General features: G+C 58.7%; 2 protein-coding genes across 5 annotated transcripts in view; both read right to left on the minus strand.

Annotated features, from left to right (window-relative positions):
- Positions 1–1,011: 1,011 nt before the first annotated feature.
- NRARP (NOTCH regulated ankyrin repeat protein) lies at positions 1,012–3,985 on the minus strand. The gene has a single exon (XM_010727574.2). The coding sequence runs from the start codon at positions 3,983–3,985 to the stop codon at positions 3,641–3,643; it is 345 nt and encodes a 114-aa protein (XP_010725876.2). The 3' UTR covers positions 1,012–3,640.
- A 5,725-nt stretch (positions 3,986–9,710) lies between these two features.
- EXD3 (exonuclease 3'-5' domain containing 3) overlaps positions 9,711–20,904 on the minus strand; it is a 245,850-nt gene continuing 234,656 nt past the window's right edge. For 3 of the 4 annotated variants that reach the window (XM_085239224.1, XM_085239226.1, XM_019621322.3), the window contains 2 exons: positions 15,698–15,791; positions 9,711–10,250 (listed from right to left, as the gene is read on the minus strand). In XM_085239224.1, the coding sequence (XP_085095350.1) occupies positions 9,946–10,250; positions 15,698–15,791 (399 nt within the window). In that variant the 3' untranslated portion in view covers positions 9,711–9,945. The remainder of the gene's footprint in view (positions 10,251–15,697; positions 15,792–20,904) is intronic. The other variant, XM_019621324.3, reaches the window with a different exon arrangement.

Raw genomic sequence — 20,904 nt, forward strand, 5'->3', positions numbered from 1 at the left:
GTCAAACTTCTCGGGGCTGTGTTGACTTCCCATCACCCCTGAGGACGGACAGGAGACCGATCCATCTGTTTTGGAGTCAGTAGCACAAACAAAAGCAAAAGACAATGGCAGGAAGCACTTGAAAGTTCAAATTCTTTCTTTGGTTTCTCTTGGAACAACAGAACCTACGTAATGTGGCCAGCGGACAATAACGCGCAGCCAGGGACACACAAAAATGCCAGAAGAATGTGCTTACGACACAAAACGTTCCAATATTTTTGTTTCGTTGGAACAGAAATAGAAAAGGAAAAAAAAAGAAAAGCAAAGAGAGAGCCTTTGGAGTTCCTAGATTTCTTGGACTGGTTTCTTTAGAGACGAGCGCTGCAAAGCGGGGTGGCTGCAGGCAGCACAGTGGGGCTGGGGGCAGCTGGGGGCTGAGCACCACACCATCCCCATGCACAACCCCCAGCCTCACTGCTGGAGATGTGAGATCGGCACTCAGCACCCAGCTGAAATGCCTGCAAAGGGGCTCCTGGGCACCCAGACCTGTTTCTCCTTGGGAAACCTGTCCTTGAGCTCGTGTCCTGCCAGCTCCAGCGGGGCGAGGTGTGCGATGGAAAGCCATGGGGTGAGCTGAGCGCAGCCCCAGGTTTCCCCCTGCAGCAATAAGGGCAGCTGGGCGTTCAGTGCTTTGTCCCGAGCAGAGCTGGGTGCTGCTGTGAGATGAACCGTGCCTCGTATGGGGCCAGAGCCCAGCAGCCAGCCCACGGCAGCCCAGCACTGGGACCAGGGGAGGTGGGGGTGTGCTGTTCCCCTCCCCTTCAGGGGACTGAACCCCACATGCCGAGGGGCTGCACCCTCAGCCACACACCAAGGGACAGGGATTCCCACAAACCGACCCCAAGCCCCCCAGCACCCTTTGGGGCACACGCAGCCCGGAGGAGCTCTGGGGACTCCAAGCAGAACACAGTGACCCAAAGGGGGACGTGGAACCCATGTGCCCCACGCACTGGAAAGAACACACAGCAGCCATTTGTTGTTATTTTTTTTTTTTTATAAAAAGATCAATGAAAAATTTATTTATAAATTCCGCACTCTGGGGCTACACGTCTATATCATACACTCAGGAATATGCTGTACTGTACAGACTTTATCCAGTTAGAAATGATCATATAGTGACCCACATACAGCTTCAATATAAGCCTAAAAATTCTTAACATTAATTAACATAATTAAAAAAGGTATTCGCATCTAAAGAAAAACCTACAGAAAAACTCCTTTCTGGAGCAATCTGTGCATCAGCTTCAATGTCTGCTTATTCCACTGACATTATCAATATATTCTTCTTACAAAAATAATAATAATAATTAAGAAGACGACCGCCATCAGGTGAGCAGCCACGCACGGAGGGCCCCCCCGCCTGCCTGTCGTGTACCCCCCACTTTGGCACGAGGGTCAGCAGCACTATGAGCCAATGCGGGGGGTGGGGGAGCGGGGGGGCCCTCGTTTCTATATCTGACTCGATCTGCATCCCTTTCACTTCTCAGGATGGAGAGAGGTGGGGGGGCGCGGGGTTGCATAGAACATTGGAACTGGAGGGACGAGGGAGGGCAGCAGCTTTTCATTAAAATACACAGGGATGTAAAAATACATCAACTCACAATTTCAGAGCAACCCCCCCCTCCCCCCCCAGCGTACAGTTTCCAAAATCTCAGCGCGTCCACAGCTCCAGGAAGCTGGAAAGGAACAATACTTTTCTTCACCTCACTCAGCGATTCACACAGGAGATTCACAGTCTCAATAGGTATTTTATAAAAATATAAATATGGGTTACATCACGTTGTCTTTACAACACTGGACAGAGCTCCCTTTAGACCGGGTTTATAACCAAGATTTCTTTTTAAAAATCCATCTAGAACTTGGCTTTAAAGTACACTTTTCTTTCTTTCTTTCTTTTTTTAATATCATGTCATAAATGTTATGACATTTCCATCGTGGCAAATCCGTTTAGAAAAAAAAACAAACAATTAAAAAATAAAATAAGATGTGCAACCATCCGGTAACAACAATTCAGCCTCACTGGAAAGGTTTTGTTCCCACCCCGGGAGCGGAGCCGGCGCTGCACGGACCCGGAGCTCCTCCGCTTCCATCGGGTCTGCAGCGCTGCGCCTCCAACAGCACGGACTGCAGGTGGAACCACGAGCCAAAGCAGGACGCTCAGTGCAACGGGAAATAAGAGCGGCAGACTCGAGCTGTAGATACGGTAAGACCGGGGAGGATAAAGAGAGGGGGGGGGAAAAAAGCGCGTTTCCCCAAAATTTGAAACACTCACCGCCGGCATCCGACAAGAGCAGGCTCACAAACGTCACCCACGAATATACAGACATGATAAATAGTTTCAAGACGGCCCCAAAAACCAGCAGGTAACTATTTTCTTTCTTTTTTTTTTCCTTTTTCTTTTTTCCTTTTTAATCATAACGGTTTGGGGGAGGGGAGCGAGGGCGGGGCGGCAGTGGTTGCTTTAGTGCAGACGGACAGAAGAGGGATGAGGGGGTTCTGAAACGTTCCGCATTTTCCAAATGGACGCTTTTGTGCCATAGCAATAAAAGCAGCATTGCCATTAGACGTGCAGTCACTTCAAAATGCGATCGGGGCGGCTCGCTCGTCCCCCTCCCTTTCCTTTATAAATATATATATATCTCGGTTCGGGCACATATATATATATACACACACACACACACCATATAAAAGGCGGGCGGGCTCTACGCACAAAGGGATCGTTCTGCATTGAGAAGCGTTACCCAAGTTTCACCAAAAGAACGACAACCAAAGTTCCCAAACTATTTCTCAGTAGTTTTCAGGCACCTCTCGAGGCAGCAGAGAGCGCTCGCGCCCCTCTTCTGTGCAAAGCAAATCCTCTGCCTCTTACAGTTTATTTCACCTATTTTTTTTTTCCTTTTTAATTTTTTTTTTTTAATTAAAAAATAAGTTCAGGATTTGCTGATTCCCCCCCTCCTCCCCTCACACACACACACGCACGACGCCGGGAGGAAGGATTCAATGTCTTTTCCCGTGGTCTCACGTGTGCTAAATGGATTCAAGGACCGGCTGAGGATGCAGACTTTCTTCGGACACCCCCAAAGAAAAAAAAAGAAAAAGAAAAAAAACTTAAAAAGGGGAAAAAGAGAAAAAAAAAAAAAGAACCAGGCAGGGCACGTCTGTCATATCCAATGGAATTGCCTCAGGAAAAAAAAACACAGAAAAAAAAAAAACCGAGCAGGAGGAGATCAGCCCGGAGCCGCCGGGCCGGGGCACCTGCAGTGCTACAGCGCCGGGGGGACGGGAGGGGCGGAGTGTTGAAATGAACTCGTTCTGCGGCAGAGTGCTTTAAAACCGAGGGACGGGTGAGGGGTCGGGGGGAGGATTAAATATCACCGGGAGGTGGGAGAGTTTTAAAGCATCTGGGCAGACGTCAAACTGAAACCGTGAATACTGTGAGTGCAGCCGAGGTAGACGGAAAAAAAAATTACAGTAGGAAAACAACCCTCGGAAGGAAAACCAAACCGAACCAAACAACGAACTCGGAAGCGGCTGAGCGGCGGGGCGGAAGCACGGAGCGCGCGGTCCGAGCGGCTCCGACGCGTCGGGGGGCGGCCCGGCATCACCGCGCGCCGGCGGAGTATTTGGCCTTGGTGATCAGGTAGAGCACGATGTCCTGGTGGCCCCCGAAGGCGGCGATGTGCAGCGCGCTCCAGCCGTCGCGGTTGGCCAGGCGGATGTCGGCGCCGAACTTGACGAGCAGCTTGACGAGCTCCAGGTTGCCGTCGATGACGGACTGGTGCAACGCCGTCTGCCCCTCGGGCCCGAAGGAGTTCACGTTGAACTCGCAGTTCGTCATGTTCTGCAGCAGCGACTGCAGCTCCTTGGTGTTGCCGCGACGCACGGCCTCCTGGAAGACGCGCTGGCTGGGCGGCGCCGCGCACGGCGACACGTCGCTCTGGCTCATGCTGCCGCGGCCCCGCCGAGCCTCTCGCCCCGCATGGACGGCGCTCCCGCCGCCGCTACCCCGCGCGGCCGGGCATGCGCTGCGGGCTGCGGGCGCACAGCGGCTCCGCGCCGCCCCTCCGCCGCGCTCCGCCGCCGCGCCGCGCCGCGCCCGGGCCTCTCTGGAGCGGAGCCGGCCCGCGGCGCGCCTTTTAGCCCGCTTTTATTTGCATAACAATGGCACGGCGTGACGGACGCCGCGGGGCGGGGCGCGACGCCGCGCGCCCATTGGAACGCCCTCCCCTCGGAAGGCGGGGCCAAGGAAGCCCCGCCCCGTGCGCGCGCCCTGGCTCCGCCCGCCGGCTGCGGGGGAGGGGGCGGCGCGGGCGGCCCGGCGTGGAACGGCGCGAGACGGCTCTGCTGGGGGCGGCCGGGCTTCGCCGGCTCGGCTCGGTTCGGTTCGGCACGACGTAGCCCTGCACGGCGCCACCGGCTTTAGCCCGGCTCGGCCCGGCCCCGCGCCGCGCCGCGCCGCGCCGCGGTGTTTCACGCGGCTCGCCTCGGCGTAGCCCGGTGCCACCGAGCTGCCCCTGGCTCGGCTCGGCACGGCCCGATTCGGCACGGCCCGGGGCTCGGTGACCGAGCGCTGGGAGCGCGGCCCCGGGGCGGATGCGGTGCGCGGGCACCGCGGGGCGGAGGGGGCCGTAACAGCGCAGCCAAAGGCACGCGGCGACCGAACGTGCTGGGAAAGCCGAGGTGCCGCGGCACACCGTGCCCGTTTGGTCCGGGGCAGAGCAAATGGCAGAGGGCGGCGAGAAGCGGGGACCCCCCGGCCCGAACGGGGAGGGGTGCGGGGAGGGGAAGGAGAGGCCGTAAAACCAGGGGGTGCTGCCGGGATCCCGCAGCTGTCACCTGGGACAGCCGCCCCTGGCCGTGTGCCGCGTCGGTCTGGGGATTGAACGGCACCGATCAGCCAAGAGCTGAGCTCTGCTGACATGGAGCAGCCGGCCTTGGGTGGGATCACTGTGAGCTCGGGGCGCGGGCTGTCCCGCGGGGTGTTCCCGTGGCTTTTACCCATAGTGAGGGAAGGCTGAGCCCCACCGCTATCCACATCCATTCCCATTCCAGTGTCCATCACCCATCTCCATCCACATCCCCGTGCACCCCATCCCTATCCCTGTCCCATTCCCATCTCAACCAAATCCTCATTCCCAATCTCATCCCATCTCTGTTCCTGTGCCATCCACCTCCCAATCCCCATCACGTTCCCCACATCATCCCCAACTCAGTCCCTATTCCGCTTCCATTTCCATCCCCATCTCATTCCCATCTTCATCCCATTCCCATGCCCATCTCAGTCCCCTTCTCACCTCGATTTCCATCCCATCCTCATTCTCATCCCCACCCTGTTCGGTATCCCCAAACTGGAGCTCTCCCTTTCCAACATGGCTGTACCAAAGTTCTAACGGAGATGATGATGTGATGTGATGTGATGTGATGTGATGTGATGTGATGTGATGTGATGTGATGGCAGTGCAGCACGGCGGCTGCGGGCACTACGCTCCCGTTGGGGCACCGGGTTGGAGTGCCCTGGGACGTTCCTCGTGACATCCCCCGTAACGCTGACACACGGCACGCAGCGCACTTCCAGACTGTCCTCACCCCACGGTGTCCCTCCCCACCACGAGCAGGAGCAGCTCACTGCGGGACGGCGCTCGGCCCGTCTGCTCCCGAACGACCCCCGGGGCACCGTTTTGGGGCAGAAGGGCAGAACCCTGCGGGGTGTCAGCAGCGAGTCGGAGAGCAGGAGAGCGGGAGCTGCCCGCACCCCCAGCCGGGGCCGGACCAGGGCAGCAGGACCCCAGCCATGCAAGTGTCCCTCCCTGGCAGCGAGCAGAGCGGGCAGCGGTCGGTCCGGGCACCGCAGCGCTCGGGCGGCAGGGCCGGGGGCTCCGCGCAGGGAGCGGGAGCGGCGGGGGACGGAGCGGGGCGGGCGGCGAGGGGGCGTGCCCCCATTTAATTCATTAAAATGTGTCGGAGAGCGTGGGAAAGGCGGCGGCTTTTCTTCCCAGCGCACGGATCCGGCCGAGGACGCGCACGCGCGCTCCCGCCGGGAACGGCCGCAGATCGAGGCGGGCCGGGGGGCGTCCCCGTCCCGGGGGGTCGCGGGGGGGGCAGTCACGGCGGGGGGGCACGGTGCCCGCGGGCGGAGAGGATCCCGCCGTCCTGCCCCGGCCCACCCCGCGCGTTCACCCCGCTTGGTGCCGGCCCGGTCCCGCTGGCGGTGTTGCGGCGCTGATGCCGTCCTGCCCCGAGCGCACGGTCCGTGCGTGACAGCGGGAAAACGCCGTCCGGGCGGACAGCCGCCGGATTTGACGCGCTCGGAGATGGAGAGCTGCTCGCCGCTTCAGCCCTCGGCTGCGTGCGGGGATCTCCGGCTGCGGCCCCGTGGCGCGGCTCTCTGCCGTTCCCGAGCTGGGTTTGAGGCCACGTGTGTCGGGGTGGGCTCGGTGGGGACGCAGCCGTGACCTCTGCAGGACGTGCAGTGAGGAATGACGTGAAAGAATGGGAGCGCGTTGGCCTGGAAGTCGTGCCCAGGTGTTGGCAGGCTGATGGGAAAGGAGCGGTCCCAGAGAGCAGATCCTCCGGGCGCAAATGTCCCCTCGTGTGGCACCGACACCTCTCTGCTGCCCCGGCCCACGGAGCACTGCACGGGGCCTGCAGCTCACAACCAACCTCGGGCTCTCCAGGGCTGGGCCCGTGCCCGGAAACGTGCCAGATTGTTTGGAAACGGGCACCGAGCAACAGGGAGCTCACGTGGAGCATCCATAGCATGTGGGGAGCCTCGGCCCCCGGTCTGCTCTGCGCCCGCCGGCCCCGTGTGAGCCACAAAGGCACGGGGAGCAGAGCCGCTTTCCTTGAGCCGGTCAAGTATGCGGCACGGCTTCCGATCCAGATTGCTCAAGGAAGGAAGTTTGCTCGGAAGGGGATGGGGATAAGGTGGGGGAGAAGGGAGGGAAGCGCATTCCTGCCTGATGAGGAACAATGTTGATAGATTCATTTGTAAACTAAAGCTGGCCCGGGTGCCAAACACCTTGTCCCCATCAAACTGCGAAGGATATGCAAGAAATACACAAGGCGAGGAGAGGAACTGCCCGATATCCGATGCGGTGTGTGAGTTCTCAGGGCTCTGCAGGGCAAACCGGAGCCGCCCCAGAGCTGCACAGCAAAGCACGCAGTGCGTGGGGAGCCGGAGGTGCTGTGTTCCTGCTGCAGCAGGTGCAGAGTGAGCAGGATGTCCCCAGGACCAGCTGCATGCCACCCAGGAAACTTTTTTTGCACCGTTTTCATCCAGCCCAGACCCTTCTCCCCCACCTTACCCCCATCCCTTCCCGAGCTCTCAGCTCAGGGTCCGAAGGTGAAGCCAAGTCGTGAGACTGAAGGGACCGGATCCATTCCCTACCCCTCCCTGCAGTCCCCACCGGCTGCTGCTTTCCTTCTCCTCCGGCGCTGTCCTACGGCAGCGTCCTCCAGCAGCAGGCAGAGCAGAGCAGTGCGCTCATGTGGCATCGCAGGGACCGGGCGGCTCTGCGGGAGCTGCCCCCGCTGCCCTGCGAAGGCACTATCAGACAGCCCCATAAAAGCACAAAAGGCCCCTTACTGCCCGATAAACGTTAAATATTACTGCAGCGCAGGCAGTGGGGTAGGTTTGCTTATTTATTTATTTTTTCAAAAGAAGCCAGATAGGGAAACAATATTGCAGGCTGATTAAAAAGCCGGCTTAATTCTCTTTGATCCGTCTCCACCATTGAAAACCGGACGATTTATTGCTTCCTGGATGCTGCTCAAGGCCGGCCCGGCTCGGCAGTTTGATGCTGACTGTGGCCCTGCCTGGGGACGACCTCACTGCACCCCCACGTCCTCTGCTCCGGAGCACAGCGGGCACCACCCCGCACCCACCCAGCACAGCACCCGGGGGTCACATCGTGCCGTGCCCTCACACTGCCCATGGGCAGTGCTGCAGAGCTGCCTGTGCTCAGCCCGTGGTGCCCAGCCTGACGGAGCGGCTGCTCACCACAACTGCTGCAAAAGTGACCTTGCGGTAAAAGAGAAGAGGAAATTCTGATTCCAGCTGAAGAGAGAATTAAGAAAAATGAGTTAGCACCTAGAAAGAGCGCAAGTCTGGAAAACCAGGAAATGAAACACAATTCCTTGAGGTTATGCAGAAAAAATGAAATAAAAAATGTAGACAACAGAGTGGGAAGCTGTAAGGATCAATAGAAAAATGATGATGGCTGAGGGCAAGATCAGAATAAGGCATTTTAATCCTATTAGGAGAGATAATCCCCAGCACACCGCACGACTTGAGGTGGCACTGCCCGTGTGGGGATGGTCCTTTGTGGCAGCATCCAGCAGCCAGCCTGGGTGGCACAGCACAGGGGAAACCACCAGACCTCACGTGGGGCTGTGCAGGTACTTGGGAGAACTGTTGCTAAAACAGAGCAGTTTCAGTCAGGGAGCCCCAGGTGAGAGCGGCCAGCAGCTCCCAGGTGACCATGGGGCATGGCAGGGCTATGGGAGCTTGGGGACACCTGGGGACAGGGAATTAAAGGAAACCAATGTGGCTGTGCAGGATGTGACCCCGTGGGGAGCACAGCATTGTCATCCTTCACAGCTGGGAGAAGAGGCAAAGTGGTGATGGCAGCCAGGCATGGGCATCTTTGGCTGTGCATCAGCAGTGCGGCTTTGCTTTGTGAACCCCCAGAGACAGGCTGGGAGGTGAGTAGAAGTGTGCTTAGATCTTAGAGCCGATGTGTACGCAGCCAGCTCCAAAACCCAACTGCTGCACCAGCTCACACGGCAGCGAGCGGTGAGCGAGGCTGGCCGGTCCATGGGCACAGTCCTGCAGGTGCTGCACTGCTGGTGATGGATGGGGTCAGAGGGGAGGCACAGGCTGTATCCCAAATCCTCTCTGCTGTCACTTGCTTGAAAATGATGTGAAACATTTGCACCGCAACAGTGCAAGGTAGGGACTGCTGGGTAGGGCTGATGGACACCTGCACTAACAGCATGGAGGAGAGGAAGGGAGCACAGTGCCTGGGAGGCTGTGGGGAGCTGCCTCGATGCCCTTCTGACTCGGGGAGTGAGAAGTGTTGGGTATAACGTCCCCGAGGGGAAGGAGCCCTCGGCATTGCATCGCCGCGAGCACTTGGAGAGGGAGAGCACATCGACTCTGCTGTGTAAGCTGCCCGGGCAGGCTTTTTGCTGGCCCGTAAATGTCGCACTTAAGCCAAGAGCCCCTCGGGCCCTGTTAGCAATAACATCAGTGCCTGGCAGTTAACCGGGATTAGGGGAGGAATCTTGCAAATGCTCCTCTTTTACAGGGCGGAGTGCTTTCAGCCCATCCGCGGCCGGGATGCAGCCGCCAGCAGTGCCCAGAGCTGCGGGACCGAGGGTGGCATCACGCAGACACGTGTCCCACACCCACAGAGCACACCGGGCACTGGAGGCGCTTTCTTGGTCTTGGGGGCAGCAGCTGGAAGGGGACACAGAGCAGAGACCTCCCTCAGTGATCCTCCCATGGAGAGCAGAGGGGCTTTGCTGGACAGGGACACACCTCTCCAGGGTGAGCGTGCTGAGCACCGATGGGTGCCATGGGGTCGGCAGCGCCTGCTGACATTTTGGAGAGCTCTGCCATCCTCTTGCCGAGCTCAGCCTGGAGAGGGGCAGAAATAAAGCAACAGATCTGTTCACCAGGTGCCTCTGATTTAATGCTCCCATGGAGGCTGTGTTGCCACCCGTCACCACATCAGTGCAAACGTGAGAGCCCCCCCACCCCGCAGGCCCCAGAACACGAGCCTGCTGTCCAGCCTTACACCACAAACCCAAGCCCACTCCCCACAGACCTGCCCAAGCGCACAGGGGAGCGCATCCCTGCAGTCCCCATCCTGCTGCTGAGCCATCCCACACCCTGTGCTGCCCTCAGCTCAGCTCATAGACACGCTGCTCATCCCCCGTGGGGACGAGAATGTCCTGAAACTGTGAGACGACGCGTCCAAAATGAGACCCTTCCCAGAACACCTTCCCGCAGCGGGTGCAGCAGTAGAAGTCAGTGAGCTCAGCTTTGTCCAGCACCCCGGGGGGGATGGCAGCCACCTGCAGGGCTGTGCCCCCCACATCTGCTCCACACGACCCCATGCCCTCCAGCTGCTCTCTCGGTGCGGTGCCGACGGGCTGAGCAGCGCTGCGGGTCCGGCTGGGCTCCTCCTCGCAGGACGTCGGGCAGCCTGCACGGATGGGAAACAACAGAGAAACAGTCAGCCACTAGTGTGATGAGCGAGGTCTGTGCTCAGCCATGGGAACGGCCCACCTTGCCGGGCTGCACCTTCGGGAGGAGCATCCCACGCATTTGGGAGGTGACTGCTGGGGCACTGCGGGGGGGGACGTGTCCAAAGCGCTGTCCCTGCACGACCCGGCTGTGTCCCCGCCGCGCTGGAGGATCGCTGCCATCGCAACTAAAGCACCGCAAAACCCACGGCATTTTTGGCAGCTCGGTGCGGGCTCTCGCTGCTCGCGTCCCCGCGGCGGGGGCACAGCGGGTTGTTGGATCCGGGCAGCGGAAACGAGGGCTGAGCTGTCTCTCATCCATCAGGATGCCTGGCAGCCGGGGACACGGGGCGGGCTGCGCTCGCTGCTACGGGATGACTCATTTCGGCAGGGGGGGACTCATCCTGCCCAGCATCAATTAAGGCGACAAAAGGCATCGTGCGGCTCTCCAGCGGCATCTCTGGGGCTTCCAACCTGCCCCTTGCGAGGATCAGTGGGAGTTTTGCTGGGAGCCAACCGTGCCCGAGAGGGCACCAGTGCTCCTGGCTGGCTCGTCCCTGCATCGGCACACCGGGAATTTCAGTGGGGAAAGCAAGACTGAGAGCTGCTCTGTGTTCTGCATCTGCCTGGGACACCAACATTCATTCCTTCAGAGAACAAAAAAATCCTGTTCCCTTTATCTCCAATTTTTGGCATCTGGTGAAGAATTGGGGTTCTCCTCAGATCCCTGAGTTCCCCACCAGTGGGAGGACTAACCCTAACCCTAACCCCAACCCCAACCCTAACCTGGCATCAGACAGCCCCCCGCCTGGTGCACAGCGATGGGCTCTGTGCTGCAGCTCCAAGCACACTGACTGGGCTGCCTGCCTCACCCCAGGCCAGGCACTTGCTTTCTTTCAGTCTCAGTTCATAGCACGCAGACAAAAATACGCCCTTTCCCCCCTTTTCTATTCATAGTGCCTGCTCTCAGGACCCCAGTGTGATGGATTCAACCATCACCACAATGACAGCAAAGACGTTTCCTCACCATGAAACCCCCTAAAAGCCCCTCAGCATCCCATCTCTGCAGCGACCCAGCCCTGCAGTATCTCAGCCCCTCAGCATCCCAGCCCCACAGCAGGGCACTCACAGCCCCGTACCCCCCGCAATCTGCTCTCCCTTTGGGCAAGCTCCATCGAACCCCCCTGGGCGCCAGCCTGGCTCTTGCCAAACAGGACCCCCCCTCCTTCCCGGCCACACCTCTGACTCCCAAACGCCCCGATCCCATCCCCCTGGTCGGTGTCTCGTGAGAAAGAGGCAGGCAGGGAGGAAAAGCTCATCCCTTAAAAGCCTGGGGAGAGAAAGGCAGTGATAGTCACCCAGTGTTATGCCTTCGGCCTGCACCAGCCCCCTCCCTAATTGTGGCGCTTCAAAGGGTTGAAAATGCTACATCACTTCAAAGTAACCATTTTTGAATGGGAGATTGTAAAACCCCCTCTCCCCCTCCCACCAAATTCTTTGCGGGGCTTTTGAAGATGGGCACAGGGTGCTGGCCGGGCGCTTCTGCAGGGAAAACCACGCTGGGAAAAGGTCAGAGCCCTGGAACAGAAATGGTTTTCCTGGGGGAAAAAACTTTGGGAAGGAGGGAATTTTTTCTCCCCTCGTCAATTTGCTCCAGTGGGGGGGTACCTTGTGACACCCCCGCGGGCGCTGGGCACACCGGGATGCAGCACTCGGTGCGGGGGGGTGGGGAGGGGGTGGGGTGAGGCTTTCTGGCACACCGTGGTTCTGAGATCTACAGTTATAAGAGGTCTGGGATGCTTCACACCAAAGGCTGCATTCCCACCGCAGCTCTGCAGAGGAGAAATGAAAGCAATTCCTTACCGAATCAATTCGAAACACCTCTTGGGAACTAATAATCCCATTATGAAACATCATGAAAATAAAAAGCCCTTTGGCCTCTCGCTCACCTCTCCAACTCTTGCCTGGGTCACCCAGGGACGATGGAACCGGGCAGGCTGTGCAGGGCTTACAGAGCAATGGGGTCAGGGCTGGGCAAGGCACAGCTCCCAGGGCAGTGGGCACGGCCCCGAGCTGCTGGAGCTCAGGGAGCACTGGGACACTGCTCTCAGCTGCAGGGTTGGGGTTTGGGTGGTGCTGCGTGGGGCCGGGTTGGGCTCGGTGATCCCTGAGGGTCCGTTCCAACTCGGGATGTTCTGTGGGTCTACGATTCTGACGGCACCATCATCATGTGGGACGCAGAGCCAGCAGCTCTGAGGAGGGGGCACCATGCAGGGACCCAGCTCAGGTGCTGCAGGGTGGGGTTGCAGCAGTCTTGTCCCAGGGACTCCAGGAGAAGCGTGGGCCAGGAGCTGCAGCCGTGAGATTCTGCCTGGAGTGGGCAGGGGATGTGCACCCCACACCTGCAGCCCCCGGCACTGCAGGGCTCTCAAAGCGCACCGTGACGGTGAGCGGCAGTGGTGAACTGCAGTCCCCACACCCTATTTATTATGCAGAGCCTTGGGTCGGCTGAACAGCTCTGGGAGCCCTTGCTGTGGGACAGGGGCACGGGACGGCCTGGGGAGCAGGGACAGACGGTGTTTCTATTCCCTTTCTCAGACCAAACAGCCCCTCCCCCACCCCGGGCACCCTGGAGGTTCAGTGCCAGGCCATCGGTGAGTAACCCCAACATCCCCAGAGCCGCCCTTTGTTCCCACAGCACATCCTGCCCCCGGCCCCGCTTCCAGCCCAGGTCCCCCTGTGCTCCCCAAGTCGATCCTGTGCCGCACTCCCTGCCTGGCCCCAGAGGCTCCGGGCTTTGGCAGCCCTTGTGCAAGCTGAGCCTTCCCACAGCCCCGCAGCCGCACCCAGCTGTCATCGCACACACATGGGAGACTCGTCCGTAATTAGGCAATTAAGGATTGGGTGTTTTGGAGAAAGCGCGCATCGTAAAGACTTTGCACAAGTCTGAAAGCAGACCTGGGAGCATTCTTGGAGTACAAAGGTGCATGGGAAACCTCTCCGTGGTGAAAGATTGAACTTGATAAGAGGAGTTACAAGCCTGAGAAACACACTGGATTGCAGGGCGCTGAAGATGCCTGGTTATCTTTTCCTCCTCTCTAAGTCAGATAAGCCAAGGACAAAGGACTTGCGGTTGTGCAACCTGGGCTGCAGCGGCCAGGCCATGTTCTTGAGACGTTCCCAGGGTGGTGCTGGGCGGAGGAGCTCAAGGCAAAGGGGCACCTTCAGCAGCTCCAATCGCTGTGCCGCCATGGGAGCAAAGCTCACCGGCTCTTGCGCCCAAAGTTGGCAGCCAGGCAGGAGCAAAGCTTTGTATGGCCCGTGTGCGCTCCTGCCATAACGCCTGCCCCCAGTCCTGCACAGTAGGTCCTCAGTCCCATCCCTGACCCATGTGGAAGCCTCCAGTACCCTGCTGCACCCCATGGGGTAGGAGACTTGTTGCTTGGTTTGGGGCTGAAGGAGTTGCACCCCAGCTCTGTGGGTGCAGCCTCTTGGGGGCTGATGCAGGTCCTGTCCCCTTCCTTGCTTGCAGAGCAGCCCAAGATGTGCAGGGTTGTTGGCTGCTCCTGCATGCCGGGGCTGTGCTCTAGCTGAAGTGGGGAGGAGGCCCAGGATGCTCCATGGGTGTGAAAGCAGTTGTGGGATGGCACAGGGAACATGCGTCCTTCCCATGTGCCAGTCAGACTGGTCCGATGCTCAGAGCAAAGCCACATGCTGTAGATCATGGAAGCAGGGTAAGAAAATATGCATCCATCCTCAAGGTTTTGGACACGAGGGAGCAGAGCCCCTGGCTGAGGAAAAGGCTCTGGACCCCAATGCCCTGCCTGGGAACTGCTGTGCTCCCCACCCACTCGCTGCCATCCTGCAGCTTTTCCTTTGCCTGCCTGCATTGGCAGAGCATCCCGTAGCACCAGGGCACCATGCCAGATGGTTTTACCACACTGACTAAGCAAGAAGCTTCCCTTGGCCAGACAAGAGCCTGTGACACAACCCATCCACCTGGGTCATCCAGGAGCATGCACGCTGCCAACGGCCTCCAGCCACATCACACCTTGCCTGTGCCACGTGGGGACCCACAGCAGCGTCACCTCTCACCGCTCTGTCCCCAGTCTGCTCTGGGCAAACAGCCCACCAGGAAAGCTGCTCTGAGCACCCCAATGGGACAAAGGCATCATGAGGCAAAGCTGTCTGGGCTTGAAGTGACTTTCAGCACTTCCATCAAGGCCTCATGCAAGGAAAATACAGCTGTGTCAGGGAAAACATTCCCTATAACCTAGGTGTGAGGCTTCTTACCAAGGTTGGGTGCTGGATGAGTGTCTGCCCCCGGTCCCAGAGATAAATCTGAGCTGATGAATTGCCCATGTGGGTGAGCAGCAGGGCGCCAAACCCCCACGCTGTGTGTGGGGCAGAACTGCTCCCCTCCACCCATCCTACTTCAGCTCACACAGATGCTCTGAATCCCAGCAACACCCAGAGAACTCTAAATAGGGTCAGAAATCCAAACGTGGCTGAGCACAGGGTCACGAGGGACCGTCTGGCAGCTCCCTGGCATCTGCAGCTCAGGCAGAGCCCAGCTGGCACAAGTCAGCTTTTATTTCACGTTTCTGTGGCAGCAGAACACCAACACCATGAGGATGCTGAGGTGTTTGCTGCTGCTGGCTGCCCTGAGGGATGCTCCCTCACATGGCCATGGCCTGTGTGGTTCTTCTGCAGCCCTGAGTCCTTCCCCACTGACCCCATCACTCTGCAACAGGGGGAGCAGGGATGTGGGGGATGTTCCCCATTGCACAGGAGGGTGTGGAGGGTGCAGCAGCTGATGGTCCCCAGAGAGGGCATGTAGAGAAGTAACCGTGCCATGTGAGCCCCCCCAGCTCCATCACCCCCTCCTGATGGGGGAAGGGGAAACTGCTCACGCGGCTGAATGCAAACCACAGCATTGCTATTTCCCATACTCCAGAACTGGAGGAACAGGCCGGGCTGGTCCCTGGGTACACACAAACAGTGAGTGCCCTCACCAGAGAAACCACCAGGAGGATGCCCCGGCCTTTCTGGAAGCGCAGTGCTCCCAGGTTGCTGGCACCATGGGAAAAGTCACCACGTTCACTGTTCCTGAGCCACACGTGTGGCTCCCAGCAAAGCCACAGCTGGCCAGGAGCACACAGCAGCCCATGCCTTGCACTGCCTGCTCAGGCAGATGGGCAAACTGAGGCTGTGCTGGGACGTGTATGAGTGTAACGGGAACGGGGCAGGGGGGGGGGGGCTCGGCAAGGCTCAGCAGGTCCACACCCAGCTGCACCCTGGTGCTGAGGGTCTCCATCCTTCATCAGGGAGAGATCTGGTACACACAGCCCCGGGGGCAGCAGTGGGACACCAATCTCTGCCTGCCCTCCCCCCACTGCCCTCTCACCTGTGTTGTTGTCCCCCAGGGAGTTCCTGCTGCCCTCTACCAGCTGCCTCATCCTCTCCTTTGGGACTTTCAGGTATTTGTCACAGTTGCACACCTGGGAAAAGAGGGGGGGCAGATGGTGAAGTGATGGCTGGGATGTCTGTAACCTCGAGCACCAGTCCCATCCCTGGGCTTCCCAACTGCACACGTGGGGACACTGAGGCACGTCCCACCGAGCTCAGGGTGCTGCCAGCAGCCAGGCATGCTCAGCCTCCTCTCGCCCTCCCTGAGAGCGCTGTAAGGTGCTAGAAAGCAGCAGGTTGATTGCTGGGATGTTCCACAATGCCTTTTGTTTGCTATTTTTTTCGAGGGGCTGTTTTTTGCTTGCAGAGCAATTTGGGCACGCTGCATCGAAGGAAAACAGTGAGACAGGTGCATAACTTCACCGACCAGAACAAGTTTCCTGCCTGGGGGTTTGCTCCGAAGCCTGTTGAAACCAGAAAGGTTTCCACTGCCCAAGCGGGCACCATGTGGGCCCTCGGCATGTTTGCAGTGTGCCGGCTGGAACGGCACCAGGGTCACAGCGAGGTGCAAAGATGCCCCTTCTTCCCACACAGCTGCCTCAGCAAGGATCATTTGTTTGAAAATGAGCTCTGCCCCACAGCAGGAAGAGTGATTTTCATCTGCAGCCTCACAACATCTGCAAAAGCAACGCTTGATCCCCAGAAGACACCAGGCTCCAGTCCCTGAAGGCAGAGACTGAGGAGGGCAGAGCTGTGCCACCACAGCCAGGTGTCCCAGCCACATCCTTGCCACTTCCACAGCAGCTTCACCTCCTTGCCCTGCAGGATGGAGGGCAGCACACAGCCCCAGCTCAGCCCCCCAGGCTCTCCCATTCAAACCCAAAACCAGAGGAGATGAAACTACAAAACCCCGGGACAGCAGAAGGAAGATCTCTCTCCTGTGAGAGCCTCAATTTTCTGAGGGGCCACATCAGCACTTTGAGTTATCAGATCATGAAGGAGATGTCACTTTCTAATTTCACTGCCAACATGACAATAACTGGCACAGGCTGCCTGATCCCATCTGATCTGATCTCAGGCTTTGAGTGCTCAGATGAGGCAGAGCTGGAGATCTCACAGCCCACGTTCCCTCTGCCTCTCACCTCCACTCTCTCTTCTCCAGCTCTGCTCCAGCTCAGCTGTGTCTGTGAACGGCTCCTAGGAAGGCGGGGGGGCCAGATCCATACTGGAAGACGGCAGAGAAGAGAAAGCTGCGCAGCGGAGCCGGATTCTGCAGCTGAAGGATGTCCCAGCCTGCACAGCCAGCCCCACGGCTGCCCTGACATCATAGCTGTCCTGCAGCCCTCACTTTGGGGCACTCTGGCCACGGCTCCCACCTGCTCCATGCCCTGCTCTGCCCCATCTCAGGAAAATTCCTCTGCTTTGCTGAAATCCAGCACTGCTGTGACCCAGGGACGGTGCAGCCCCTGGGGCCATATACACCGTGGCCATGTGTTTCCTATTGCCTGGGGCTCCCGAACACAGCTGGGAGGCTCTGTGCCCCCACCACCTCCAGAGCCCCTGGGCCTTCCCCATCCTCAGCTCCCAAGCACAGGGCACGCTCCGGAGCCAAATAAGCCACTTAGCAGCAGCGCCAATTAGCTGTAATAAAAATTGCAATTCATTTTTTATTGTAACGCCCTGCCAAAACGAGACAGAAGAAACGAGGTGAGCAGGGCAGCCTGCCACCTCAGTAAGGCACGGGGGCCTTGGGCTGGATGCTCCACTCCTGCATCCCGGGGGCTGGGAGCAGTTTTGGTACGACTGTTTGCACGTGAGGGCAGCGGAGAGTGCCAGTGACGGGGAGCCCGGGAGCAGGATGGGGCAGCTCCCCAGGGCTCGGCAGCCCCGCGCTCTGCGGCACGGATGGTGTCTGTCCCCGCAGGTGCCTGGGGCCGTGCGTCCCGGCGCAGCCCCGAGCACACCTCCGAGGAGGAGCAGCTCGTTCTTTCTCACGCTAGGGCAGCCCTTTGCCAGCACACGCTTAGTCACTGGTAAATCCCAGCCGAGATCTGCTCTGCCCGCTGTGAAACGGATCTTGGCTGCACCCCCGCTGAAGCAATCCCAGCGCTCGGGAGCCATGGCGGGTGCGCTTTCCCACGGCAGCCCGGCTTCCAGCGCCCCGTGTGAATCAGCTCCGGCGCGGGCAGAGAGAGCGGGGCCGGCTCTGGGCGCCCGGCGTGGCACACGTGCAGGCGCACGGGCACCGGTGCAGCCGGCAGCCCGCCGAGCACAGCCAGGCAAGTGCACCCCGGCTCCCATCACCGTGCTGGGCGTGCTGGGCGCTGAGATCTGTGTTCTCTTGGTCTGTGCTCACCATGTCTGCGTCAAGGGTAAGGAGTGAGTCTGGTCCGTGCCGGCCCGACCCGTTGTCCCTGCGATGGTCCCTTTCTGTTGTTTTCTGCTCCCCTCTGCCCTCCAGTTCTCTACCGCAGCGCGGGAACCAGCAGCTCTGCAGTTGCTGTCCCACTGCCCGGCACCCACCGCACACACACAAACTCTGCTTGCAGCTGTTCTGCAGTGCCACCGCCGAGACTTATTAGAAGGGGATTAGAAGGGGTGACACCATCGGCCCCAGACCGCGACATCACAGCGAGTCAGCACAGCTGGCACCCTGTGCTGGGACATCCCCAGCCTGAGCTGGCCCAGCTCTGCCTGCACGGCACAAAGAGTGCAAGGCCCCCAGATGCCTTTTGCAGTGCTGGGCTGGCCAGTGGCTTTTTTGTTTCGGACAGTGATCCTTGCCTCTCCCAGCCCCCCAGGGGGAACTGCACAACAGTGACACACAAACCTCCCAGGACTTGAGGGACTGGATGCACCAGCCTGGAGCTCCTGGGCCGTCTCAGCATCCCCATACTTTCCCAGGTTCAATAGATCTCAGGAGCCAAACTTTCTGGGTCTTTAGAAGGGCCCCGAGAGCTGCCCTGAGGCCAGGTGGAGGCTCAGAGGCTGATGCCTGGCACCTGGAAGGTCAGCCGTGCTGGCTGGAGAGGAGCCAGTCCTGTCCTTCCTCTGATATCCCAGAAAGCTGCTCCAACAAAGTGCTCTGGAGTCACTTTGGTGGTAGAAGAGTTGGCCCCATAATGGTGTCCAGGAGCATGGGTTTCTCCCATTCGCTCTGCAGACACAACGACATCAGGCCAGCATCACTCACCAGCGCCGAGGCTCTTCTTGGCACTGGTTTTGCTGGTGATATGCAACTCTCTGCCTGGAGAGCTTCTGGCTTAGGAAATCCTCATTGTACCAACATTGGCTGTAAAGGGCAACATCAGTAGTGCCCGGAGTGAACTCTCTGGGGCAATTCAGGGCAGCTCATGTCAGGACAATTCCCTGGGCGTCTTCTGCTCGCCATATCACAGGGCCATCCAAGTGCCACCTGCAGTGATATCTCTTTTCCTACTCACCGCCTACCCTCTTCCCTTCCTTTCTTTCCCTCTCTCCAAGATGGATATCATGTGGTGAAAGGGCCACTCCTCCGGATAGAGCTTGCAACTCTCATCCTGGTTGTGAAACCACAGCCCTTGAGCATCCAGGAGTTTCTTTCGGGGACAGAGTGAGATGGAACGCTCACCACATTGGGCATGGGGGATGCTCAGGCCCAGCACAGGTTGCCCACGTTGCTGTCATATTGCACAGACAGGCCTGCCTCTGTGGAAGCCAAAAGCAGGGGCTGCCCAGGAGGGAGGGGGATTGCGGGAATGTCAGTGACAAGAAAATCAGGTAACCGTCACTGGCAAATTCCAATCACAAGTCAGGATTTGATGCCTCATGCTCATCTTCCTCCATGTGTGTATTTTCTCATGCTTTTTCCCAAATCTCTAGCTCCTTCTTGCTGCAGTTACAGCTCTGATCTTCAGATGCTCTTTTCTTTCTCTAACAAATGTGGGGTTGGATTTCCCTTAGCATCTCTGAGCCCCATGCACAAAGTGTAGATACTGCGGGTACAAAGACCACCTCCAAGCACAGGCCCTGGGACAGCCACACGTCCAAGGGGGGGGTCAGAAAGCAGCGGGCTTGCTGCTCCCCTTCCCTGGAGAGCCAAGAGCTTGTCTCATCCACTGTCATATCATCAGTATGCTGCTGCTGCACGTGGCACTCCTGCCTTGGGTGCCAGCAGAAGCCATGCTGGGAAATGGGTCGCCATACGGGATGGCAACCTGGGTATCGTCTGCTAACCCTGGCTGTGCAAGGAGCACTGGTGTGTGTATGGCCACAAGAGGCAGGTGGGCTCCTGGGATCACGCCGGGGCATTCTGGTTCACAAAGAGGGAAGGGCTCTGTTTATTGACTCATTAACATCACTTCCCTCATCACCAGCCAGGTACTCTGAGAGGTCTCTTAGGCAAGTGCTGACCTAGCCCAACCCTGCTAAGCTGGTAAGATGACACGGGATCCCATGCCAGCCCGGCATGGCGTTCCCACTGCTTTCTCTGCTCCCGCTTTGCTGTTAGTCATCTGTTTCTGGAAGGTTTCTCATGCATAATAAAGTGTTTCAACACTTGCATAAGCCAGCTCTTCTCATGAGTGACCTGCTGCATTTCCTAACGCTTTCCCTAGGCAGTCCTTCCGATTGCCACGAAATACGGAGTTAAAACATGAAGCTTTCTATCCCCCTCGGAGGCAAAAGGTGTGGGAAATTGAACAGATAAGAATGCCTTTAATTAGTATCATTTGCATAAGCTCTGGGAAAGGCTCACCTGACAGCTAGAAGGGCCTCATTTGTCTGGGAGCACGAAACAAGAACCACGGGCACTGAAACAGGCAGATTAGTGGAGCTGACAAGAATGGGGAGATAGAGCCAGCGGAGGTCAGCCCCAGGGAGCAGAAAAGTGGCCAGGGCTGCTGCAACCTGCGGCGGGCAGCGTTCTGGCTCCAGGCCTCTCTCGAGCCTCCCTTCTTTGGGACAACCAACTCTCAGTTGCCACGTGCCGGCACACAGCTGCTCTGGGGAAGGAGAGGGGAAGGGTAGCACACACAAGTCCTCATATGGCTTGGGAAGGCTGCCAGAATGGGCTCAGCATCCAGCAGGGCTGGGGCTGGGGTTTGCCTTCCACCTCTGCCCTGAGCTCCCAGGCCATCCCGTCCTTCACTTCTCCCTGTGCACGCTCACTCATTCCTCCACATAAGCACGTGCTCCTCTTGGGTCCCCAACAGGTGGGTGCCCGCT

Source organism: Meleagris gallopavo, chromosome 19, assembly GCF_905368555.1.
Source record: "Meleagris gallopavo chromosome 19, MGAL_WU_HG_1.1, whole genome shotgun sequence".
Lineage (NCBI taxonomy): Eukaryota > Metazoa > Chordata > Aves > Galliformes > Phasianidae > Meleagris > Meleagris gallopavo.